The sequence below is a fragment of the Artemia sp. Qi Xiang Cuo genome, chromosome 2, assembly GCF_049724085.1.
Source record: "Artemia sp. Qi Xiang Cuo chromosome 2, ASM4972408v1, whole genome shotgun sequence".
In the NCBI taxonomy this organism is placed as follows: Eukaryota; Metazoa; Arthropoda; class Branchiopoda; order Anostraca; family Artemiidae; genus Artemia; species Artemia sp. Qi Xiang Cuo.
The window spans coordinates 40,046,258-40,071,463 of record NC_142795.1 but is presented as its reverse complement, the minus strand read 5'-3'; the positions used below and the strand labels follow the sequence as shown (position 1 = coordinate 40,071,463).

The 25,206-nt window shown below is 34.3% G+C and overlaps 1 protein-coding gene across 2 annotated transcripts in view; it reads left to right on the top strand.

Moving 5' to 3' along the window:
- Nucleotides 1-25,206, top strand: part of LOC148955223 (D-beta-hydroxybutyrate dehydrogenase, mitochondrial-like) — a 92,336-nt gene that overhangs the window by 5,692 nt on the left and 61,438 nt on the right. For both annotated transcript variants that reach the window (XM_089100918.1, XM_089100926.1), the window contains exon 2: nt 22,808-22,843. In XM_089100918.1, coding sequence (XP_088957044.1) covers nt 22,808-22,843 — 36 coding nt within the window. The remainder of the gene's footprint in view (nt 1-22,807; nt 22,844-25,206) is intronic.

The window sequence follows — 25,206 nt, the reverse complement described above, 5'->3', positions numbered from 1 at the left end:
AGAAAAAATGATGGAGTTCAAAATTAAATTTTATAAATGGAAACAGTTTTTACGTTAAAGCCATAAGACCACTTAATGAAAACGGCTATGAAATAAAACATGTACAAGAGGAAATTCAAGAGGAAATTCAGGAAATATGCAGTTTTTTCGGTGTGCAAGCTGTATAGGTTAAGGGAAACGTGCCAACTGATAAACTCTTCGTAGAAAAATGTGATAAAGACACAGCATTATTCAATTTAGAAGACATCAAATGTGAGAAATACCTGCATGCTGTACATAATCTAGAAGATGAAGTTAGACATTTCGCTCAATGGGTACCGGAAAAGATGCCTGATATTGAAAAATGCATCAAACATCCGAACACCTAAACTCATACTCCTGCTCCTATCAAATGGATTAAGCCATTTCTTTAAATATGTCAATATGCATATATTACAAATTTGTTTTGTTCGCTGAATATATTTTTAAGTAATAAATATGTCTTAGCTCACCTGTTATTTTCATCAACGACTTATACATCATGTTTAGCTCTAGTATACTCATATAGTGTACAGAGGTCTTTTTAACTATGTCCAATGAAGTAATCAATCGAAAAGATTAAAATCATTGATATTAGTATGAAGTACATAATATGGGATTAGTGAGTTGGTTATGGATTTGAACCATCAAGGACCGCAACCACCAATGACCCTAGCCACCAAGGACCTCAACCTCCAAGGTCCCCTCTCCCCAACCTCCAAGAGGCCTCATCCGTCCAACTTTTTGGGCCCATCCCCCCATTTTTTATACTTTTTTGAAGTTCATTTTTTTAACATGATAATTTTATTTCAACTTTTTTTTTATATGTCTTAGATTGAACAAGTTCACAATATGGGATTAGTGAGATGGTTATGGATTTGAACCATCAAGGACCGCAACCACCAATGACCCTAGCCACCAAGGACCTCAACCTCCAAGGTCCCCTCTCCCCAACCTCCAACTTTTTGGGCCCATCCCCCCATTTTTTTTACTTAAAGAATAAAAAATTCACATTTAAGTTAGATTTCTTAACGTTTGTAGATGTATATTGTCTGAAACCTATGATTTGAGGTGCTTGGTTTACTATTTCGCACTTTTCTGACCTAGGTTTCTTAACCTGTCGTATGTGTGTGTTTTCTGAAATCTATGATTTGGGATGTTGGGATGTTTTTACGACCGTATTGCTTGCTATCGCCCACTCTATGAATCACGTAATGAAATGAATGACGATGGATTATTGCTAAATTGTCTGTATGCTGTGATATAATGAAAACTTTGTACAATTTGATAAAAGACAATCTGAAAATACAAGCCTTTCCCTAAATAAAACTCAACAATGGAAATCATTAGCTGTTATTCCCCCAAAGTGATTTAAGGCTCAAATTATTCGTCATATGAGATTAAAGGGATAGTGCAGTGGGGAAAAAGCACTGATTTAGGACTGGTGGCTTCTTCTTTTGCCAGTAAGTCAATTTTAGCTATTACTAAGTTAAGATGGGCAAGAAAAAAATAAAAAGAGTCGTCCAGATATTGATTCTAGCGAGGATATTGCTACAAGTACCCCAAATACGTCAGGAAATCCGGATATTCGGAAGCCAGTGACAACTCAGGTTTCGTTAATGACCCTATCAGAGGAATTTGCAAAGATGATGAACATTATGCGTGAAACTCAGCTCAGTCCAATCAATTGAACAGCGATTCATTATAGTAGAAAATAGAATAAAAGCAATTGAATCAGAGCAATTAGCCTTAAGGTCTGAATTCTCCGGGATTAAGTCTTGTACAAATGCTGTAGAAAATGACATTTCTTTGTTGAAAAATGATAATTTTAACCTGCAGTCAGAAGTTAAATATTTTAAAGATAAGACCCTATGTATGTCTGATAGGCTTATGGCTGCAGAGTATCAGCCTAACGAAAATAATTTGGTTGTATGGAATGCAGTCTGTGAGGATGAAGATCAAGCCAAACGTATGTTTACCGAGATATGTACGGATGGACTAAATTTACCAGTGATACCCCATTTTCAGTTGTTGCAATAAAAAAGGATAAGAAATATTTTAAGGTTAATGTAAAAAACCGTGGAAACAAGATTGAAATCCTTAAAAATGGGAAGAAGCTTAAAGGAAGAAATATAGCTAACCAGGGAAACATTTATGTGAGTGATGATGCCCCATTTTCTGTGAGAGAGGCAAGAAAAAAACTATATGAAAAAAAATTGTGTCTTAAAACGATGGGTATAATTTCATGGGTATCAAACACAGTTCCACCATATCTTCAGTTTGAACGTCCGGGTGGTAAAAAAATGAAGTTTACGTGTGATGAATGGATTGAGGAACTAGCACATAAGCCTCCTCCCTCCACAGCTTCCAGAGGTGCTAAAGAATGAGTGTTTTATTGAATGTGTTTAGTTTACTTATTGGTTAATTATCTTTTCTTTTTCGCTTGGTTTAATCAAATAGATATGGAAAAGTTGATAGTGATGAATTTGAAATGTTTGGGTTAATGATAATTTTTATTTTTGAGTAAATAATTTTAAATGTTTGTTAATGTGAAAATATTTTGAGTGGGTGGTAGCGGGCTGATGTCTCTTTGAATAGTTTTACTTTGTGCCATGAAGCTTTCAATAATGTGTTTTTTTAAATTGTATGTTCGCTTTGACGGAATATATTTTGTTATTTTTTTTTTTATTTATCTAGGTCCAGGTTATGTTTAGTAGATAATGATTTTTTTCGCCACCGCCACCCTCTACCGTCACATACATTAACTTTTATTGATGATGGTTAGAGATATCGTTTTTCCTCCTGGGAACAGCAATGTCCTGCAACTTGAAAGTCGAAGGGTTGATTTTTCCAGCCAGTTTAATCAAAGGATAAATAGAAATTTAGATATTAATGCCACTGAGATTTTCACAAATGAACCATCAAGGTATATTTTTAAAGAGGAAACACTACCCTTGTATTGTGATAGGGGCAATTTTGGCCTAAACATTTTTTATTTCAATTGTCACTGATTAAAGTCTGCGCATAATTTTTTATCGGAATTAATAAATACTAATGTCCTTCAGGTGATTGTTTTAACTGAAACGTGGTTAAATGATAATAACTCGCAATTACTGCATATCCCTGGGTATAATTTATGTGTAAGGAATCGCGAGTATTACCAACATGGAGGCCTAGCAGCTTATATTCAGGCTGATTATAAGGTTTCTATAAGAGAAAATCTTACAATATATAGAGAGAAAGTTTGCGAGTGTTTTTTTATACATATAGCTAGAGAAAATTTTAATTTTTGTATTGTTGTAGTATATAGACCTCCACAGAGCCTGCTCCAAGACTTTATGGACCTATTTAAAGAACAATTAATGAAACTTCCGATTAACTCTATGCCATGTTTTACTATGGGGGATTTTAATATTGACCTTATAGATCAGTCATCTGCTAGCACTGAATTTATTAATAGAAGTTTATGCAATGGGTTTCATCCTTGTAAAAATATCCCTACAAGAATTACGGGAACATCAGTTAAGCTTCTGGATAACATCCTTTCTAATGTACCCTTGAGTCTTCCCAGGGTCCTTATCAACGATGTATCTGACCACTTTGGAGTTTCAGCTAGCTTTAGAACTGTCAAGAAGGTGGTTAAAGGCAGAAAATCAAGGATTCCAGTGATCAGTAAAAGTGCGATGGTAAAACTTAAAAATGATATAGAAAAGGTGGATTGGTACGATGTTCTAGGCGAAGTTCAGGACACAAATTCAAAGTTTGTTTTATTTTATGAAAATTTGCAGAGTTTGATAAGTCAAGTAGTCATATTGAAACTGTTTAATAGAAAGCCCTCAAGTAAAAAACCTTGGATTAGTCCTGTGATTTTGAAGCAAATAAATGTAAGAGATAAATTGTTTAGAGCTCAAATAATTAACCCGAAACAAGAAAATAAGAAATTATATAAAATTTATCGAAATATGTTGAATACAATTTTAAGAAATGAAAAAAAGAAATATTTTGAGAAAAAGTTTAAAGAGGTCGAAGGATGCCCTAAGAAAACTTGGGGACTAATAAAAGAAGTGATTGGATTAAAAATAAATAGTGTACCTGATGAATTAGTTAGTGCAATGGGAAAGACTTTGAATTCTGAAAAGGACATATGCAATGAATTTCAGAGTTATTTTTCAAATATTGGTCTGATTTTAGCTATGTCAGTTGTACCTGATAGTGGTGATCCAACGTCCGAGTCATTACTGAGGGACCCTATTGATGTGTCTCTTCACCTTAGACTTCTAACAGTTGATGAAATTAAAAAAAAATATTTATGGGTTTCGTAGTAATTCATCTGGTAGCAATCATATTACTCTAAAAACACTTAAATGTATTTTGCCTGTTATAGCTGAAGTTTTATGTGGGTTAATTAATGAGTGTTTTCGTCAAGGAAATTCCCATACAGTTTTGAAGTTGCCCGTATAACCCCAATTCATAAGGGTGGTATTCAAAATGACCCAGGAAACTATAGACTGATATCTGTTTTACCCATTATATCCCGTGTTTTAGAGAAGTGTTTTAGTATTAGAATGATGAGTTTTTTGGAGGATCATAAGTTACTGGTAGAGACACAATTTGGGTTTCGTAGAAAAAGGACAACGGAACAGTCGGTGATTTATTGGACAACTATTATTAATGATGTATTAGATAAAGGTTTCAAAATAGGTGCTATATTTTTAGATCTGATGAAAGCTTTCGACACTGTGGATCATGAACTTCTACTTAAGAAGTGTGAGATGTATGGTTTGAGGGATAAATCAATAAATTTTTAAGAAGTTTTTTAAGTAATCGTTATCAGTATGTTCAACTAAATGATACTTCTTCCGAAAAAAAGCGTATTGAAATAGGTCTTCCGCAAGGATCAGTTCTCGGTCCTATATTATTCTTGATATTTATTAATGATTTACCAAATTGTCTGAATAATTTTTGCTATGGAATAAATGAACTAACGGTAAACCCGACTAATGAAACAGTTTCACTTTTTGCTGATGACACAACAGTCATTAGCACAGCTAAGACAGCGGAGCTGCTGCAGATTTCCATGAAGGAATCAGTTAATAGAATAACAGCATGGCTGAGGGTAAATAAATTAAGGATTAACATGGCTAAGTCTAACTTTATTATTTTCTCGCGATCATCAAATTTTTACCCATGGATCAAGGAATGAGATATGCCCAGTGGCGTTATAAAACGGACTGCGTCTGTTAAATGCCTTGGGATTGTAATAGATGAAACTTTATCTTTTAGGGAACAGGATACTTTAACTAGCAAAATTCTGGCAAGAAATCTCGGTATAATGAAGAAACTCCAACATTGTTTTCCCAAGTCTGTCCTTCGCCATCTTTATTTTTCTTTAATACACCCGTATATACTTTGTTGTTCAAGTATTTGGCTCTCTACTTTTTCTTCTACCCTAAAACCAATAAGAGTTCTACAAAATCATGCAGTAAGAACTTTAGCCGGTATATCTCCACGTATGTCTGTTAGAGAAATTTACCCAACTTTAAAAATTTTGCCGGCTACAGGCCTTCGTGAGTTCTATGTATTGTGGTTTATTTTTGGACTGCAGCAGGATGTTCAGCCTCGTTGTTTTGGTGATTTATTGTCCATTAGGTCTACTGTTCATTCTCATGATACAAGGGGTAGCGCGGACTTCTGTGTACCTAGAGGTATATGTTCCCGTTCATGTTTTTCTGTTTTTTATAGAGGTACGTGGAAATAGAATAGTTTGAATAGTGATATTAAGACTATTGGTGACCCCAATATTTTTAGAAAAATCATTAAGGAACTGCTTTTTGCTGAATATGAGTTTTGACTGATTAATTGATTTATTTATTGTGGGGGTTTTGTTGATATGATGTTTACAGAGGAAGTATAATTCATGATATTATTTTGTATTTATTGTTTAGTGTGATGGTATTAGTGGTGTGGGTGGCCAAGTATTCTTTGTTTTAAGGATTTTGTTTTCTTTACCTCCCCCACGGACAAGCTTTGCTTTTTAGGGGAGGCAGCAATAATTTTTTGTTGATATGTTTTTTTTTCAATAAATCCTTCTTCTTCTTTGGTTTACTATTTTAGATTTTTCTTAGCTAGGTTTCTTAACCTTCCGTAAGTGTGTGTTGCATGAAACTTTTGATTTGGAATGTCTAGTTTGCTATTTTGAACTTTTCTGAGCTAGATTTCCTAGCGTTTCGTAGGTGAATGTTGCCTGAAACCTATGATTTGGGGTGCATGGCTCACTATTTCGCACTTTTCTGAGCTAAGTTTTAACCCTTTATTATTTCCTTTCAGTTAGACAAGGAAAGGTAGGGTGTTCTTAGGTTTTATCTGTCTATAGACAACAAGTGGTAAAAGACAAACTATATTTTTAAATTATTCTTTTAGTATTTTGGAAAAAATATTAGCATATTTAATCCTTTATTATTACCTTTCAGTTAGACAAGGAAAGGTAGGGTGTTCTTAGGAATTATCTGGCTACAGACAACCAAGTAGTAAAAGACAAACTTTATCTTTAAATTATTCGTTTATATTTCGGAAAAAATATTAGCATATTTAACCCTTTATTATTTCCATTCGGTTAGACAAGAAGATGTTTTTAATTTCCTTTCTTCTAGTATCTAAAGCATCTTTAGAATACATACAGTTAAGTAATATTTCAGATAATTCTTCAAGTATATTTTAATATATTTATTTTTGTTACAAGAAGTCATTTTTTTTTAATTTTTTTTTATTAAGGTAACTAAAGCATCTTTAGAATAGACACATGTAAGTAATATTTAAGGTAATTCTTCGCATATATTTTATTTTATCATTTTTGTTGCAAGTAGAGATGTTTTTAATTTCCTTTTATTCTAGTATCTGAAGCATCTTTAGAATAGATATAGTTAAGTAATATTTAAGATAAGTGATCACATTTATTTTAATCTATAATATTTAAGATAATTCTTCGCATATATTTTATTTATTTATTTTTTGTTGCAAGTAGAGTGGTTTTAATTTTTTTTATTCTAGTATCTGAAGCATCATTAGAAAATAAACAGTTAATTAATATTTAAAAAAATTATTAAAGTATATTTTTATTTATTTATTTTATTTACAAGTAGTCGTTTTTTTATTTATTTTATTATTGTACCTGAAGTATCTTTAGAATAGATTAAGTGACCTTAAATAAACCTATCTTTTTTTGCATGTTCCTCACACTATAGTCGTGTGTCTGTCTAAATGTGCTTCCATCTATAGCTATAGGTGTGAAGATGTCATCAGTAGTCTCTTAATTCTGTTTTTGTATTTTTTTTACATCTCTGACTTTGTAATAAACATCCTAAACATATGACTAGATAACGTCCCCTAAAATAATGGTAGTATAACAAAGTAATGCATAAAATATTTTTACTGAAATAACAACATGTAGAATATTAACATATAAATATGTTATAACATTATTATACAGTATTAATATCATAGAGCAACTTTGGACATTTTGAATCTGTTCCATAAAATAATTCATCATGTTCTCTCTTGATACTGTAGCCACTCTCTTCTCTTACTCCGTAACCAGTAGAATAATCATTATTCCATTTTGAATCATATACAATTTTTAGTGGGATGTCAACTATGGGTTCAAAATACGTTTCGTCTTTGGTATTATTAGGTTCATTGGGATATATGATCTATAGTGGTAATAATGTTCACTTGCTCATTATTTTTCTATCAAATTTTCTTTATATTCATTAGTGATATTGTTTAATAATGTCCTTTTTATTTTGCTGGCGACTTCACTGTCTATTCTCACGTTGTGCTTACAAAGGTAACAGTTCTGGCACGTAGACAAGATATGATTTATTAAATTAGTGCAACAGTTGACTTTTCTTTTCCCCTTTGCTTTTATTTGAATAGTAATACCAGAACGATGGGAATAGGATTTATCAATAGGTAGCGTGTTACCAGAACCATTAGCAAGAAGATGCCCATCTTAATCAACTATTATTTCTAAGTTGGCAGTCTCTTTTAGCACTATCATCTCTGGCGCTCTCATTCTCACATATCCACCTTCAGCAATGTTGAATGGTTTCGCTAGTCCAAAGAAATTAGCTTTTCGCTGTCATGACAACGCACACATACATTTCCAATAAGATCTCCATTAATGCTTGTTTCATAGTTTAAATATCGATCTTTGTCGGTATTCAACACGACGATGATTTTATCGTGTGTACACACTTTCTTTGAATAATTCATTTTCACTTTTTTTTCTAAGTAAGATACAAGGTGTTTATCCTGCCAACGTTTGAAAATTACTGAATTAATACCTACATTTAACTAGGTAATGTCGATAACCCGCCGTAGAGCATCACTGAGACAACAGCATAGTGTCTATGAGCAACCGTAGAGTATCATTGATACAGCCGTATAAATCAATATTAATAAATAAATAGAAACCTATTTCTATTTGTGTATAGATCAATTTCTCAGAAACATCTTATTATTTATAGCCTACAAAAGTTGTTGATATAGAAGTTGATATTTTAATAAAGCTGGGTTTTATTTTTCAGAAATAAAAACATCCCTGTTTAAAATACATCTGATTTTATTAATAATATTTGATTTTTTCTAATAAAGTTGGGTTTTAGTTTCAAGAAATACGAACATCCACGTTTAAAATACATCTGATTTTATTAATAATAATTTTTATTTTTAATGAAGTTGGGTTTTAATTTCAAGAAATACGAACACTCACGTTTAAAATACATTGGGTTTTATTAATAATACTTGATTTTTGAATAAAGTTGGGTTTTAGTTTTCAGAAATAAGAGCTCCACGTTTAAAATACATATGATTTTATTCATATTATTTGATTTTTTATTAAAGTTGGGTTTTAGTTTTCAGAAATATGATTACGAACTAAGAGAAGACCAAGAGTTACAGCACCAGAGTTAATAGCTACAGCACCAAGAGTTAACATGATGCAAGTATTTTATGGAACAGATCCAAAATGTTCAAAGTTGTTTAATGATATTAATAATGTATAATAATATATACAACATATTTTTGTGTTAATATTCTACATGTGATTATTTCTATAAAAATATTTTATGCATTAGTTTGACATATTCCCATTATTTTTATTGTATGCTAGAACGTCAAACGTTTAGAATATCTATTAAAAAGTTGGAGATGCAAGAAAAGGAATTTTCAGAAATATAGATACTTCTACTGACTCTTTCATGTATAGTCCAAGTTGAAAAATGGTTTTAGGAGGAATATTAAGAAAGGAACGTGTATTGAATTTTTAAGGTTAATTTAGACTAGGAATTAAGAATTAATATTATTGATTAAAATAAATGTGAAGACTTATCTTAAATATTACTTAACTGTATCTATTCTAAAGATGCTTCAGATACTAGAATAAAAGGAAATTAAAAACATCTCTACTTACAAAAAAATAATAAAATAAAATATATGCGAAGAATTATCTTAAATATTACTTACATGTATCTATTCTAAAGATGCTTTAGTTACCTTAATAAAATAAATTAACGACTACTTGTAACAAAAATAAATACATTGAAATATACTTGAAGAATTATCTTAAATATTACTTAACTCTATGTATTCTAAAGATGCTTCAGATACTAGAATAAAAGGAAATTAAAAACATCTTCTTGTCTAACTGAATGGAAATAATAAAGGGTTAAATACGCTAATATTTTGCCGAAATATAAAAGTATAATTTAAAAATATAGTTTGTCTTTTACCACTTGCAGTCTGTAGACAGATAATTCCTAAGAACACCCTACCTTTCTTTTTCTACCTGAAAGGAAATAGTAAAGGGTTAAATATGCTAATATTTTTTCCAAAATACAAAAAGAATAATTTTAAAATATAGTTTATCTTTTACCACTTGTAGTCTATAGACAGATAATACCTAACAACACCCTATCTTTCCTTGTCTAACTGAAAGGAAATAATAAAGGGTTAAAACCTAGCTCAGAAAAGTGCGAAATAGTAAACGAAGCATCCCAAATCATAGGTTTCAGACAACATTCACCTACGAGAGGCTAGGAAATCTAGCTCAGAAAAGTCCAAAATAGCAAACTATACATCCCAAATCACAAGTTTCATGCAACACACACCTACGAAAGGTTAAGAAACCTAGCTAAGAAAAATCTAAAATAGTAAACCATACATCCCAAAACATAGATTTCACACACCTACGACAGGCTTAGAAACCTAGGTCAGAAAAGTGCGAAATAGTGAACCAAGCACCCCAAATCATAGGTTTCAGACAATATACATCTACAAACGTTAAGAAATCTAACTGAAATGTGAATTTTTTATGTTTTAAGTAAAAAATATGGGGGGGGCCCGAAAAGTTAGAGATTTGGGAGAGGTGACCTTGGAGGTTGAGGTCCTTGGTGGCTAGGATCATTGGTGGTTGCGGTCCTTGATGGTTCAAATCCATAACCATCTCAATAATCCCATATTGTGTACTTGTTCATTCTATGAAATTTAAAAAAAAACTTTAAATAAAATTATCATGTTGAAAAAAATAAACTTCAAAAAAGTATAAAAAACTGGGGGCATGGGCCCAAAAAAGTTGGAGGGCGGGGACCCCTTGGAGGTTGGGGATAGGGGACCTTGGAGGTTGAGATCCTTGGTGGCTAGGGTCATTGGTGGTTGCGGTCATTGATGGTTCAATTCCATAACAAACTCACTAATCCCATATTATGTACTTCATACTAATATAAATGATTTTAATCTTTTCGGTGGATTGTCTCATTGCAATTGGTTAAAAAGACCTTTGAACAATCTATGGGTATCCTAGAGATAAACATGATGTATAAGTCGTAGATGAAAATGGAAAGTAAGCTAAGACATGTTTATTACTTAAAAATATATTAAACAAACAAAAAATATTTGTAATATATACATATTGATATATTTTTAAAAATAGCTTAATCTATTTGATATAAGGAGGAGCATGAGTTTAGGTCTTTGGATATCTGATGCATTTTTCCATGTCAGGCATCTTTTCAGGCACCCATTGAGCGAAATATCTAACTTCATCTTCCGGATCATGTACTGAAACCAGGTATTTCTCACATTTGAAGTCTTCTAAATTTGATAATGCTCTGTCTTTCTCACATTTTTCTAATAAGAGTTTGTTAGTTGGCACGTTTCCCTTAACATATACAGCTTGCACACCGAAAAAACTGCATATTTTTTGAATTTCCTTTTGTATATATTTCATTTCATATCCATTTTACTTGAGTGGTGTTACGGCTTTACCGTAAATGCTGTTTTCATTTGTAGAATTCAATTTTAGACTCCATCTTTTTTTCTAGTACTTATACATATTGTCTGATATTACATTTATATCTATGAACTTCACGCCGTTGTTCGTCTAGCAGTAAGAAAGCTGCTTCGAAAATATTGCCAGTTGAGGAATATTTCAGACCAATATATTATGTGTCAATCACACCAAGCATTATTATAGCTGTAAAAAGGGCTTAAATTAAATGAATATGTGACGTTTTTGATACTAACAAATGAAGCTCACTTTTTTAGGATAATTTTTTTTTACTTTAAAAAAATGATGTAGGTTTTTGTCCCTCTATTGTCGGAAAACTAGTAATTTTACGCATAAAATAAACTAGATAATGTTAATGATTAGCAACATACCACCATTGCGACAGCCTCTTTGTGTCTTTGAGCAAGCATCGAGTGAAAATCTGTCTTTGCCTTCTCTTTGGGTCAATTTGAGGATACGGATTGCCCTTTAGTAACATTTTATTCCATCGAACTGTTTGAACAAAAAAAAGAAACAAAAAAAGGTCTACATGTAATAAATGTCAGTACTATCTTAAATAACAATTACACCATTATGGAAATTAAATAGTTTTGGCCATACGTGGTGTTACTTGTAGCAAAAATAAAATAAAGTAAAATACAGTTAGTGGCGCATACTTATATATTGTTGGTAGACGATTCTAAACATTTTTAACACAAACGATTTTATCTCTGAACCTTCTTTAAATACTTTGATTTTTTTAATAACCCTAAGCCGACTTCTTAATATTATATTAGAACATACCTTACCTTTTTTCGTTTCTAGTTTCAATATGGCTACTAAATAAATTTCCTTTCGCCTTATATGTAACACCTAAAGTCCACTTATACAATGTTCAAAGGTGAAATCATAACAAAAACAGATATTACGTAGGTTGATTTCAATAACATCCTATTTCTCAAGTTTAGTCTCGAAACGCGAACAATATATGCAGTGTCACAATGCGGAATTGTGACGAGGTCAATGGTCCTGTACGTGTAGTTTGTAAATAAGCCTTTCTACTGCTGCCTAAGTAAAGAACGATGTGGGCACAATGTATTATTATTTTTTTTTGGTTTCTTGATCTTAGACCAGGGCACTTCGAATCGAAGGAGTTGTCGTAGAAACTTCGAAAAGAGCTCATTCAATTGGAAACTGGAATGGCTTGTGCTCTTTTTAATAGTCGAAAGTGATTTGAAGGCAACTAATACCCCTTCCATGCCCTCCATTTCCCCTAACACATGCAATCAAAATTTAGAGATAGCCATTTTGTTCAGCGTAGTTGATTTTCAGTTAGAAATTATGCTTTTGAGGAGGACACTCCCCCAAAGCCCTCGGGGTAAGGGTTGTAAGTTATGCCCTGGGGGCATATAAGGTTTTTATAGAGAGTATTGTCGTAGAAACTTCAAAAACGCTCGTTCGATTGGAAATTCAAAGGTCTAGTGCCCTTTTTTAATAGTCGAAAGTGATTGGAGGGCAACTAACCCCCCTCTCGCGCACACATTTCCCCAAACACATTCAATCAAAATTTTGATATAGACATTTTGTTCAACATAGTTTAAAGTTCTGGTAATTAGGTCTTTGAGGATGACAACCCCCCCCCCCCCCATAGCGCTCAGTTCAAGGGGTGTACGTTTCGTCCTGAGGGCATATAATGTTTTTGTAGAAAGTGTTGTGATAGAAACTTCAAAAAGGGCTCATTTGATTGGAAATTGAAATGGCTAGTGCCCTTTTTAATAGTCGAAAGTCATTGAAAGGCAACTAACACCCCTTCCACGCCCACCATTTATCCAATCACTTCCAATCAAAATTTTGAGATAGCCATTTCTTTTTTCAAAGTAGCTGAAAGGTCCGGAAATTATATCTAAGAGGATGATACTCCCCCCACAGCCCTCAGGGTAAGGGTTGTAAATTATTCCTTGAGGGCGTATGAGGTTCTTACCGAAAGCTTTGTCATAAAAACTTGAAAAAGTGCTCATTCGATTGGAAATTCAAAGGGATAGTGCCCTTTTTAATATTCAAAAATGATTTGAGGGCAACTAACCCCCCTCTCACGCTCACCTTTTCCCCAAACACATCCAATCCAAATTTTTAGATAGTCATTTTGTTCAGCGTTGTTAAAAAGTCTGGAAATGATGTCTTTTAGGATGACAAAAAGTTTAGAAATTAGGTCTTTGAGGATGATAACCCCCCTCAGAGCCCTCGCGGCAAGGGTTGTAAGTTATGCCCTGGGAGCTTATAAGGTTTTTATAGATAGTGATGTTGTAGAAACTTCAAAAAGGACTCATTTAATTGTAAATTAGAAGGGCTTGTGCCCTTTTTAATAGTCGAAAGTGATTGGAGGATAACACCCCTCTCACACACACCATTTCCCCAAACACATCTAATAAAAATTTTGAGATAGCCATTTTGTTCGACGTTGCTAAAAAGTTTGGAAGTGATGTCTTTAGGATGACACTCCCCCCACAGCCCTCAGGGCAAGGGTTGTAAGTTGTGCCCTGGGGCATGTAAGTTTTTTTTTATAAAAACCTTTGTCGTAGAAACTTCAAAAAGGAATCATTCGACTAGAAATTGAAACGGCGTGTGCCCTTTTTAGTAGTCGAAAGTGATTTGAAGGCAATTAATACCCTTCCGCGCCCACCATTTCCCCTAACATATCCAATCAGAATTTTAAGATAGCCATTTTGTTCAACGTAGTTGAAAAGTCCCGAACTTATGCATTTGAGGATGACAACCCCCTCACAGTCCTCATGGCACGGGCTGTAAGTTATTGCTAGGGGCATATAAGGACGTTATTGAAAGTGTTGGCGTAGAAATTTCAATATAAGCTCATTGAATCGAAAATTAAAAGAGCTAGTACTCTTTGTTATAGTTGGAAGTGATTGGAGGGCAACTAACCCCCCTCTCACGCCCACAATTTCCCCAAACACATCCAATAAACATTTTGAGATAGCAGGGTTGTAAATAATAGGGCAAGGGTTGTAAACTATGCCCTGAAGGCATATAAGGTTTTCATTGAAAGCGTTGTCGTAGAAAGTTCAAAAGGGCTCATTCGATTGGAAATTGAAAGGGCTAGTGCCTTTTTTAATAGTTGAAAGTGATTGGAGAGCAGCTAACGCCCCTCTCACGCCCACCATTTCCTCAAACACATCCAATCAAAATATGAAATAGCCATTTTGTTTAACGTAGTTTAAAGGGTACTAGTGCATTAGATGGTCAATTTTATATACTATACAAGGAAGCCAGTCATGCAATGACAGACGAAATCCGCTAGAGACCGGTTATTTTCAAAGAGACCGCTATTAAGAAATGGAATGCTGAAATGAAAAATGGAAGTAGTTTTCATTGCGTTTACGATATTTAAACTGTTGTTTTTGGGGTTAAGGGGGGGGGGGGTGGAAAGGTACCTAGGTTTGGTTACTTATTTAATATATGCTATGGTTTACCCCCCCCCCCCAATGTGCAAATATATAGCCCAAATTTGTTTATAAACTATTATATATTCATACTATTTTATTTTATTTCATTAGCATTAACCAAACTTGACTTTTTATAAGTGCCCATCTAATGCACCAGTACCGTTGAAAGTTCTGGAAATTAGGTCTTTGAGAATGACAACCCCGTCACAGCCCTCAGGGCAAGAGTTGTAATTTATGTTCTGGGGGCATATAAGGTGTTTATAGAAAACGTTGTCATAGAAACTCAAAAAGGGCTCATTCGATTGGAAATTGAAAGGGCTAGTGCCCTTTTTAATTTTCCCAAGGCCAGAACAGAATTTGTACTGTACTGAAAAAAATAAAAATGAATGTGCATCGTCAGTTTAATATACATATACTGATATTTAGTAATCAAAATGTTAATATTATTTGATTTATTGAAGTTATAAAAATAAAACACATTTATATTTTTTCAGTAAAGTGCAAATTATATTCTGGCCTTGGGAAAGCATAGGGCTTTTGAGCTCAACTCATGTTAATTTCTGCTCGTTTTGAGTTTGACTTGGTTATTTATTGTAATTTCTGTTCGTTTTGGGTTTCATTTATTTATCGATGCTTATTTGTGATAGTTTCACGCTTGATAGATTATTTGATTTTTATTTGCTCATTTTTGGTTTAATGAAGTTCTATACTGTTCTTTGAATAACTTATCTTGTGGGAAAAGTTTTTTTTAATTAATTAGAATAAATAGCTCTTATGAAATGACTAAAAAACTTTAGCGTAAAGAGCGAGGTATTGACTAGGGGGCGAACCCAATCATTTACGTAATAATTTCGGTTCGTTTTAAGTTTTGATGTTGCTCCTTACTTTCAGTTGAAAAACGAGTTTTTTTTATTTAATTTCTTATTGTTTTTTTAATAATGCTGAGAAATCTGATGCCCCCTTCATAGCAATGTTCCTTCCCCCATAAAAACTTCCTCCATGGAAAGATCCTCCCACATAACTCCCGGCCCATCCCCCCCACACTACCAGAAAAAATCCCCCCTGAAAACCTCTGTATACTTCCCAATAACCAATACTAAATGTAAATATTGGGCAAAGTTTATAACTTGTATCCCGTCCTCCGGGGACTGTGGGGGATTAAATCATCCTCAAAGACATAGTTACTATATCTTCGACCATGATGAACAAAATGGCCATCTCAAAATTTTGTCTTGTGACTTTGGGGAAAAAATGGGCGTGCGAGGGGGCCTAGTTGCCCTCCATTTTTTGGTCACTTAAAAAGGGCACTAGAACTTTTAATTTTCGCTCAAATGAGCCCTTCTGCGATATTCTACGACCACTAGGTTGATACGATTGCCCCTGGGGAAAAGAACTGAGTCGACTGAGGACGACTGAGTCGATACGATCACCCCTGGGAAAATAAAACAAACAAACACGCCATCGTGATCTTTCTTCTGCCAAAAACTACAAAATTCCACGTTTTTGCAGATAGGAGTTTAAACCCTTTACAATAGGGTTTTCTGATACGCTGAATCTGATGGTGTGATTTTCATTAAGGTTCTATGAACTTTTAGGAGATGTTTTCCCATTTGTTCGAAAATAAGGCAAATTTTTTCCCGTTACTTTTAATGGGTAAGACCAAACTTGATAAATCTTATATATTTGAAATCAGCATAAAAATTTCATTCTTTTGATGTATCTATTTGTATCAAAATTTAGTTTTTTAGAATTTTGGTTACTGTTGAGCCGGGTCACTCCTTACGTTACCAAGAACTGTTTGAAAGCTGTGTACCTAAAAGCAGATGATGAGGCCTGTTGTAGCTTCAAGCTGATCTATTGTGCCGGAGATTAGTTATGGGGTGAAGCTACATCAAGTATTTTTAGGTGACCTGCCAAGTCAAATTAATTGTACTCCAATTCAGTCTTGGCACCACCATGGTGTTAAACCCCTACATTATTTTCTTGCAAAAGGAAACAAAAATCCTTGTAAAGCTTTTAAATTAATGCTATATTGTTTATTTTGAAAAATGCTCAATAAAATTTCAAATTTTATTTAGTATTAATTTGTGACTATTTATACTCTTTTTTTTTTACCATGCCTAAAAGTTTGATGAAAAGTTTACCTAAAAGTAGATGATGAAGACAATAGTTTACATAGTATCGCATTTTTGTTATTACGCGTGGAAGCGAAAAGAAAAGCAGAAGGAAGATTATGATGTGGTAAATCGTGTGGAAACAGAATGGAAAAGGATAAGGATTATGAAGTGTAAGAAAATTGAGAACGTGTTTGGTTTAAAGTAGAAGGGAATAGTTTTTGGGTCTTGGTGGGTAAGGATGTGTTGTTAAAAATAAAAAAATAAAAATAAAAGGAGAGTTGAGAAAAAAAACGAAGAACCCTCGCAGGGATACTAATGCTGTCTAAATGCTTGAACCGCACAATTAAACGGGAAGTCAATAATAATTTTACAACTCTGACGAAACCTCTCCTCAAGGAGGTCTATTTTTGTCCAAATATCAAAGATGCCATACACACCTACAACTATTCTACTACTAACAACTCACTGCAGTGCCAACCCCCTCGAGGCACCATAGCTGCGGACGCTCCTCCTTCATCCAAATATCCACGTAAAAAAATAATAATAATAAAATAAATACCGTTTCTAGATGCGGTAATTATTCGTAGTATTGATAAACTGGATTTTACTTCTACAGAAAACCAAAGCAAAATAATGGATATCTTCATTTTAATTCAAATCTCCCCCCCCCCCTCAACTTAAAAGAGCATTTTTTAACTTATCTCGTTGATCTTGTCCTATAGCCTACATTTGCTCTTATTCTCACATCAGAGCAGAAATAAATTTTATCAGAGATATACTTTTTTGAAACGGGTATCCCATTCTTTTTATTACTAATACAATAAGCCGTAGACTAAAACGACAATCCCGTAAAATCAAAGGTCTTTTACCATGTGAGGCTTGTATATTTGGAATCAGCATAAAAAGTAATTTTTTTATATATCTATTGGTATCAAAATTCCGTTTTTTAGAGTTTCGGTTACTATTGAGCCGGGTCGCTCCATACTTACAGTTCGTTACCACGATCTGTTTGATACCTTTTCATAGAACGCAAATGGCGCAATAGGCCTTAGAAAATTCTACGGTTAGGGGAGTGGGGAGGAGCAGTAGCCAATCTCCTGTTAGTAATGTTTGTTCGTTTTAGGTTTGACTTGAATATTACTTTGAATTTTTACTCATTTTAAGATTTATTTATTCATCGATATCAGTATGTGTTATCTATATGTTTGATATGATTATTTATTTTAATTTCTGTTCTTTATGGGTTTCATTTATTCTGTTAGGTATTGTAATTTCCGGTCGTTTTGAGTTTTATTTATTAGGCTATAGAAATTTATTTCTGCTTGTTTCAAGTTTAATACGGCTCTTTACTTTTCTTTGAAAAACTTCGTTTTGGAAAGCTTTTTTAATTAATTATAAGCAAAAAAAGTCCGGTACCGTTATCCAGTTATTGCAAGTTTAATCACAGTATATTTCACTTGAAATATTGCTTTTCGGGTTACCTCTGAATGAACAGCGAAAGTTTCTGCAAAACTTTCGAAAGTGACTTTCATTAAGGTTGTAAACTTTCTTTGTTCACTTCTCTGTGAATTATCTATTTCTCTGTACAGTGAGACTTCTTCTCTTTAGGGCCTTATGGTAGCGTTGGCCTATTATCTGGGTTCTATCGGTGGAGGATGCCTAGAACCTCTAACCATCACATAGTCTGTGTTTAGAGTATAAAACGTTTATTTATACATATAATACAGTGAAGGTACATATGGCGTGGACAGATACAGAATTCGAACTGACTTAACTAATCCAAATTGGTACCCACATTCGAATACATATTTGGCCATTTGACAGAACTGTAAACATCTGATAAAGAGAATTTCTGAGAAGTGGGGTTGTGGATTGTTGACAATTTGCATTTTAGATAATGGGTTCATTCCGGGCTCAAGTGACCATGGGAAGAATTACACATACTAATCTCCGACATATTTTTAGAATCTTAATTATTGGTTTTAAGCAAGAAAAACCTATTTCCAAAGTTTACAGATTTTCCCCGGGGTTTTCAAAATCTTTTTTTTCCCAAAAAAAACGATTTTATATGCTCAAACAAAGGTACAAACAAAGGTAAACTTTACAAGAGCATAAAATAAATACTGACACTAAAACTGAATCAACAAGACACAAGAAAATATTTTCCCAATTGGCACTTTCATTTCACTTTATATTGTCATGCTAAGTTCGCATAGAATTCGCATAGCTACACCTAATATAAAAATTTGCACATTGTCAGAATATCTTTTAAAAGAATTTAAATTTGAACAGAACACTTGAACAAAAAATTATAATCTTTGACAGAAACACAATGAGATTTTCTTTTACTTTACTTTTTCCAAAGCTTTAATTCTTTTTTTTTTTTCCAAATTATTCGGTTATTTTACTATCCATAAGATATCAAAAGGAAGTAAATACATTATTTGAAAAAGGTTGGTCAAACATCTTTCGCTCGTCATTTTTATCTTTCTATTTTTCCTAACGTAGGTTTGACGTTCTGATGCATTTTATTCCTACGCAAGCACAAATTACAGTTCTCGCAATGCTCTCGAACTTTGCACTCATTCTATCAAATACAAAGATATGGCTCACTCGATCTAATGTCTTCTCCATAGACATGTGACCACCAATGAGTAAGTTATCATGAGCCAGTTTTATTGCCGAATCTACCAGGACACTTGGCAAGACTATTTCAGCTGTTCTAGGGATCTCTTTGTCCTTGCCAACGCCTCCTAGCGGATAAAAATAAAGAACACCTTCCTTCAAAAACAGGCCGTCAAAAATTTTCAACAGCCAAGACACAAAATTATTATCTGTCACTCCCCCTGGCACGGAACTCTTTTCCGCCCTGTCGACTCCTGGCACGGAACTCTATTCCGCCCTGTCGACTATTTTCCGGTCTGGCACGGAACTCTCTTCCGCCCTGTCGACTACTGGCACGGAACTTTTCCGCCCTGTCGACTATTTTCCTTTCTGGCACGGAACTCTTTTCCGCCCTGTCGACTTCTGGCACGCTCTTTTCCGCCCTGTCGACTATTTTCCATGGTACGAAACCTGCAGGGTTTTTGAGGTTCGGCGATCCACCGCCTACCTCTCTCTTCGTCCATGGGAGCTCAGATCTTCCTTTCCCAGGATCCTCTGAACCCGTTAACCGCTCAGACCTTCCTTTCCCAGGATCCTCTGAAACCCGTTAACCGCTGGTCCATCGGTCGACCGTCGTCCGCCCCTTCACCAGCCTAATTTCTCGAAACAACGCCTCACTACGTTGGTTCCTTATAAATTCTAATTTATCTGGTCCCTCGGTCAATCTTAGTTCGCCCCTTCACCAGCCTCATCCCTTTCGACACAACGCCTTATTACGTCGGTTCCTAATGATAAATTTCTCGTCCCTCTTGATAATATACCTTTCTAGATCAATGCCTTATAAGAAATTCTCAGTTTCTCAGTCATAAATTTTTTTTTCCTAAAATTTCTACTTAAATTCCTAATATGACCTCTATATCCTGCACTAAAAAAAAATATACCTATCCCCCTGGTCACGTTTTACGTCAGGCCAGTTCTGATGGAGTTCTTCATTCTGTCCTCTGCAACGAAATTCAGCATCTACGGTTGCTGCAAAAATTCCTGCTTTTCTTCACCAGTTGCTTTTTCAATAGCTTCAAAACGCTGTGCTATCCTATACGCTTCAAAGAGAGACTTATAATCATTTTGGTGTTCTAATAAATATCTCTTAATATTTAGTCTCGAGCCATCAGTAGAAAATTCCAGGCCTATACTATCAGAAAAACCTACTAATCCGCCATATCCCGATTGATAGGATTTTGTTGCAATCTCCACCCTTTTATAAAACTGATACACTGTTTCATTGGATAATTGCCTCTATTCAGCTAAATCTTTGAATTTGTTTCCAGCTGTCTTTCCTGGTAAATACGCCTGCGTCATTTCCTTTTCAAGTTCCTCTAAATTTATAATATTGGAGGAATCTCTATCCTCAAAAAAATTAAGTAATGGCCCTGTTACTCTAAGTGGTAATGCATCTATCACCTGTGAGTCTGACCAGCCCAGCAATGTTTTTACCCTTCTCAATTGGCTAAAAAAAGGTTTTATAAATTTTACATTTTCAAGCACTGGAATATTTCCCAGTGGATCCATTACTGACCCAATTATTCTTTGACTCATCAAGTTGCTCTTATCCTCAATAGGTTTATGTGTTATATCATCCTCAGAACTATCCCCCTTATTTACACTACTTCTTTCCGTGGCATTTTCTTTGCCCATTAAATTAGCCACAGTAGTCAAAATTTTACGATTAAAGTGGGATTATAATCCCGACTTGAAGAATCAAAATTCAAAATGATATTAAAACCTATACTTCTTATTTCTTTGAAAAAGGATGAAGCAATATCATTGTCAAATTCAGGATCTGAATTATCTAAAATTGGAATTACAATAATTTTAAACGAGAAAAAAAAAATATTAGTAAATCAAATTAATTAAGTCAACGCTCTAAAAATAAAGAAAAATCGTTATTCAACACTCCTAACAGATTTCCTACTCGCGTGCGAACTTAAAATGCATGACTTACTTTCGTAAATTGTCCTTCGAAATTCTTCACTTTTTTTCAAAAACTGGAATCTTGAGCGAGAACCATAAATTGAATCGGGACCCTGGAACCTCGAACTGAACTGGAGCCTGGAACTGAACTAGAACCTGGAACTGAAGCTGAAACCTGGAACTGAAGCTGGAACTTAGAACTGAACTTAAACCTGGAACTGAAGCTGGAACCTGGAAATGAATCTGGAACCTGGATCTGAAGCTGGAACCTTGAACTGAAGCTGGAACTTAGAAATGAACTTAGACCTGGAACTGAAGCTGGAACGACGACACTGTAGGTGACGGGCCTCAAAATAAAATGTTTACTGCAATCTTGTAGGTGACGGGCCTCAAAAGAAAATATTAACTGCAATCCTCTCCGGCAAAAACCGCTGCACCACTTTGTAAATTTTCTTTTGTTCACTTCTCTGTGAATTATCTATTTCTCTGTACAGTGAGACTTCTTCTCTTTAGGGCCTTATGGTAGCGTTGGCCTATTATCCGGGTTCTATCGGTGGAGGATACCTAAAACTTGTAACCATCACATAGTCTGCCTTCAGAGTATACAACGTTTATTTATACAAATAATACAGTGATGGTATATATGATTAGGACATATACAGAATTTGAACTGACTTAACTAATCCAAATTGGTACCCACATTCGGATACACATCTGGCCACTTGACAGAACTGATAAACATCTGATAAAGAGAATTTCTAAGAAGTGGGGTTGTGGATTGTTGGCAATTTGCATTTTAGATAATGGGTTCATTCCGGGCTCAAGTGACCATGGGAAGAATTACACATACGAATCTCCGACATATATTTAGAATTTTAATTATTGGTTTTAAGCAAGAAAAACCTATTTCCAAAGTTTACAAGGTTCTATGACTTTTAGAGAGCGTCTCCCCCTTTTTTCGAAAATAAGGCAAATTTTCTCGGGCAATTAACTTTCGATGGGTACGACTAAACTTGACGAAACTTATAAATTTGAATTTAGCATAAAAATCTGATTCATTTGATGTATCTATTGGTATAAAAACTCCGTTTTTTAGATTTTCGGTTACTATTGAGCCGGGTCGATCCTTACTTACAGTTCGTTACCACGAACTGTTTTACAAGATTCTTGGTTAGTAAGATAAGAAAGGATCGACTATAGAGTCCTTAAAACAGAGCTCTTTCTCATAAAATGCCTATTTTTTTCCTTTTGCTGTTTATTTAATCGTTGCTTTTGTTGCTTTCGATATGTTTTTATTTTTTTTTTGTTCTTTCTAGTCGGCTCTTTTTTCTTCGGTCAGTACAACAGATTGGGTAAGTCCCTTAATCTCATAGTTCGTTTGGTTATTTATCCTCTGTCTTTGCTCTAAAATATTAGCAAAAAAGACAGTTTTCTAAGGGAAAGAGCAAAATCGAAGTTTGAAAGAAACAAAACTATCGCTACTCATAGTGCATTTACATATTGCGGAAATCCGTCCGGATTTAGCAATCCATGCGGCGATTCCGTCCGTTTTCGTGCTTAAAAAACTTTAGCTTTTTGCAACGATATGGTCAAATCAGGATGGATTCTTGGCAAGGTTTTTGCATGAATAAAACCATGACTATGGATCATCAAAAACTTCATGATCTTATAAGGTTGGTTCAAGGCTACCCCAGCTTGTATGATACTGCTCACCCAGGCTATAAAAAAACAAGAAAAACTGTCATTTGGCTCTCTATTGCTCAACAGTTTTTAGAGGAGGGTCAAGCTGATGCATTTATTTGGAAACCTTGCCTTAAAACGTAGCGTTTTCTGGCCATCGTTCGAAAAGATACGGACGGATTTCCGCAATGTGTAAATGAACCGTCAGTCTATGCGACATAAACTACCACAAATACAGTGACTGGTGATATTTCCCTTTATTTGTAGGTTTATACAAATCTGGACTCTGCCGAAAACAACAACTAATATGGGATTTGTCTTACAGCAGAAACATAAAGCACTTCAGAATGTAAATTTTTTACAGTAGAAATATCAAGTAATCTAGGATGTTTTGTATGGTTAAATTCACTTAATTTGTTAGGACTGCTGCTAAATCAGCCCGATCCAAAGAGTGAATTTAAAATGTACCCGAACGGAATGGAGCTGGCAGTGAATTTTGCCCCTAATGTTTTATGAACCACTGCTAAGGCCCAAGGGCAGCTGAAATTAGATAAAACGCATATTTCCCAGTACTGTGAGAACAAAAGAGCTTATTGATGTGTATTTGCTTTAAATAATAAAATTTTCAATTCAAATGCTTTAAAGCAACCGATAAATAAGATACTTGGGTACTATTTTTTAAAATAGTATCATAAAAGTATCAATAGTATCATTATGATACTATTTTAAAAAATGAACCCTTATTTAAAAACAAAAATAAAGTATTGTAAAATGTCCCAGGGGTTAGTTCAAATAATAAACCTAAGCGAATAGCAGCATCAAAAGCTTTGCATAAAGTTATGTCGCAATAACTTATTCCTTGTTCATTTGTTATTTTAAAAGGTTTAATCCAACTTGTGTGAGGTGGTTTCACGAAGGTAGCTTCAAACTATAAATGTTAAGTAATTGTATATTATATTTTTAGGTGAGTCTATTTTAGTTTTATGTATATTTTTTAGTTTTTGTTTATTTTTTTGTCTACGCTGAAGAAGCCTTGTTTGATACGGGCGAAATATTCGTTTTTTTTATTTTCTTCGTTTTCATTTACTGGCCATAGACCCGTTTGTCGTATTTATATTTTTAAGTTATGCCCTGGGGGCATATAAGATTTTTATAGAAAGCGTTGTCTTAGAAACTTCAAAAAAAGCTCATTTGATTGGAAATTGAAAGGGCTAGTACCCTTTTTAATAGTCGAAAGTGATTGGAGAGCAACTAATCCCCCTTCACGCTCATCATTTCCCCAAAAACATCCAATTAAAATTTTGAGATAGGTATTTTCTTCAACGTAGTTGAAAGTTCTGGTTATTATGTCTTTGAGGATGATAAACCCCCCACACCCCTCAGGGCAAGGGTTGTAAGTTATGCCCTGGGATAGGTATTTTCTTCAACGTATTTGAACGTTCTGGAAATTATCTCGTTGGGGATCATAAGCCCCCCACACCCCTCAGGGCAAGGGTTGTAAGTTATGCCCTGGGGCATATAAGATTTTATAGAGAGCGTTGTCATAGAAACTTACAAAAGGGCTCATTCAATTGAAAATTGAAAGGGCTAGTGCCCTTTTAATAGTCAAAAGGGATTGGTTGAAAAGCTAGGAAATTATGTCTTTGGGTATGACAATCCCCCCACAGCCCTCAGCGCTGTGGTTGTAAGCTATGGTTGTAAGTTATGCCCTGGGGGTATATAAGGTTAGCATAGAAAGCGTTGTCATAGAAACTTCAAAAAAAGCTTATTTGATTAGAAATTGAAAGGGCTAGTATCCTTTTTAATAGTCGGAAGTGATTAGAGAGCAACTAACCCCCCTCTCACGCCCACCATTTTCCCAAACACATCCAATTAAAATTTTGAGACAGGTATTTTCTTCAATGTAGTTGAAAGTTCTGGAAATTATGTCTTTGAGCATGACAAACCGCCCAAACCCCTCAGCGCAAGGGTTGTAACTTATGCCCTGGGGTCATATAAGGTTTTTTTTTTATAGAAAGTGTTTTAGTAGAAACTT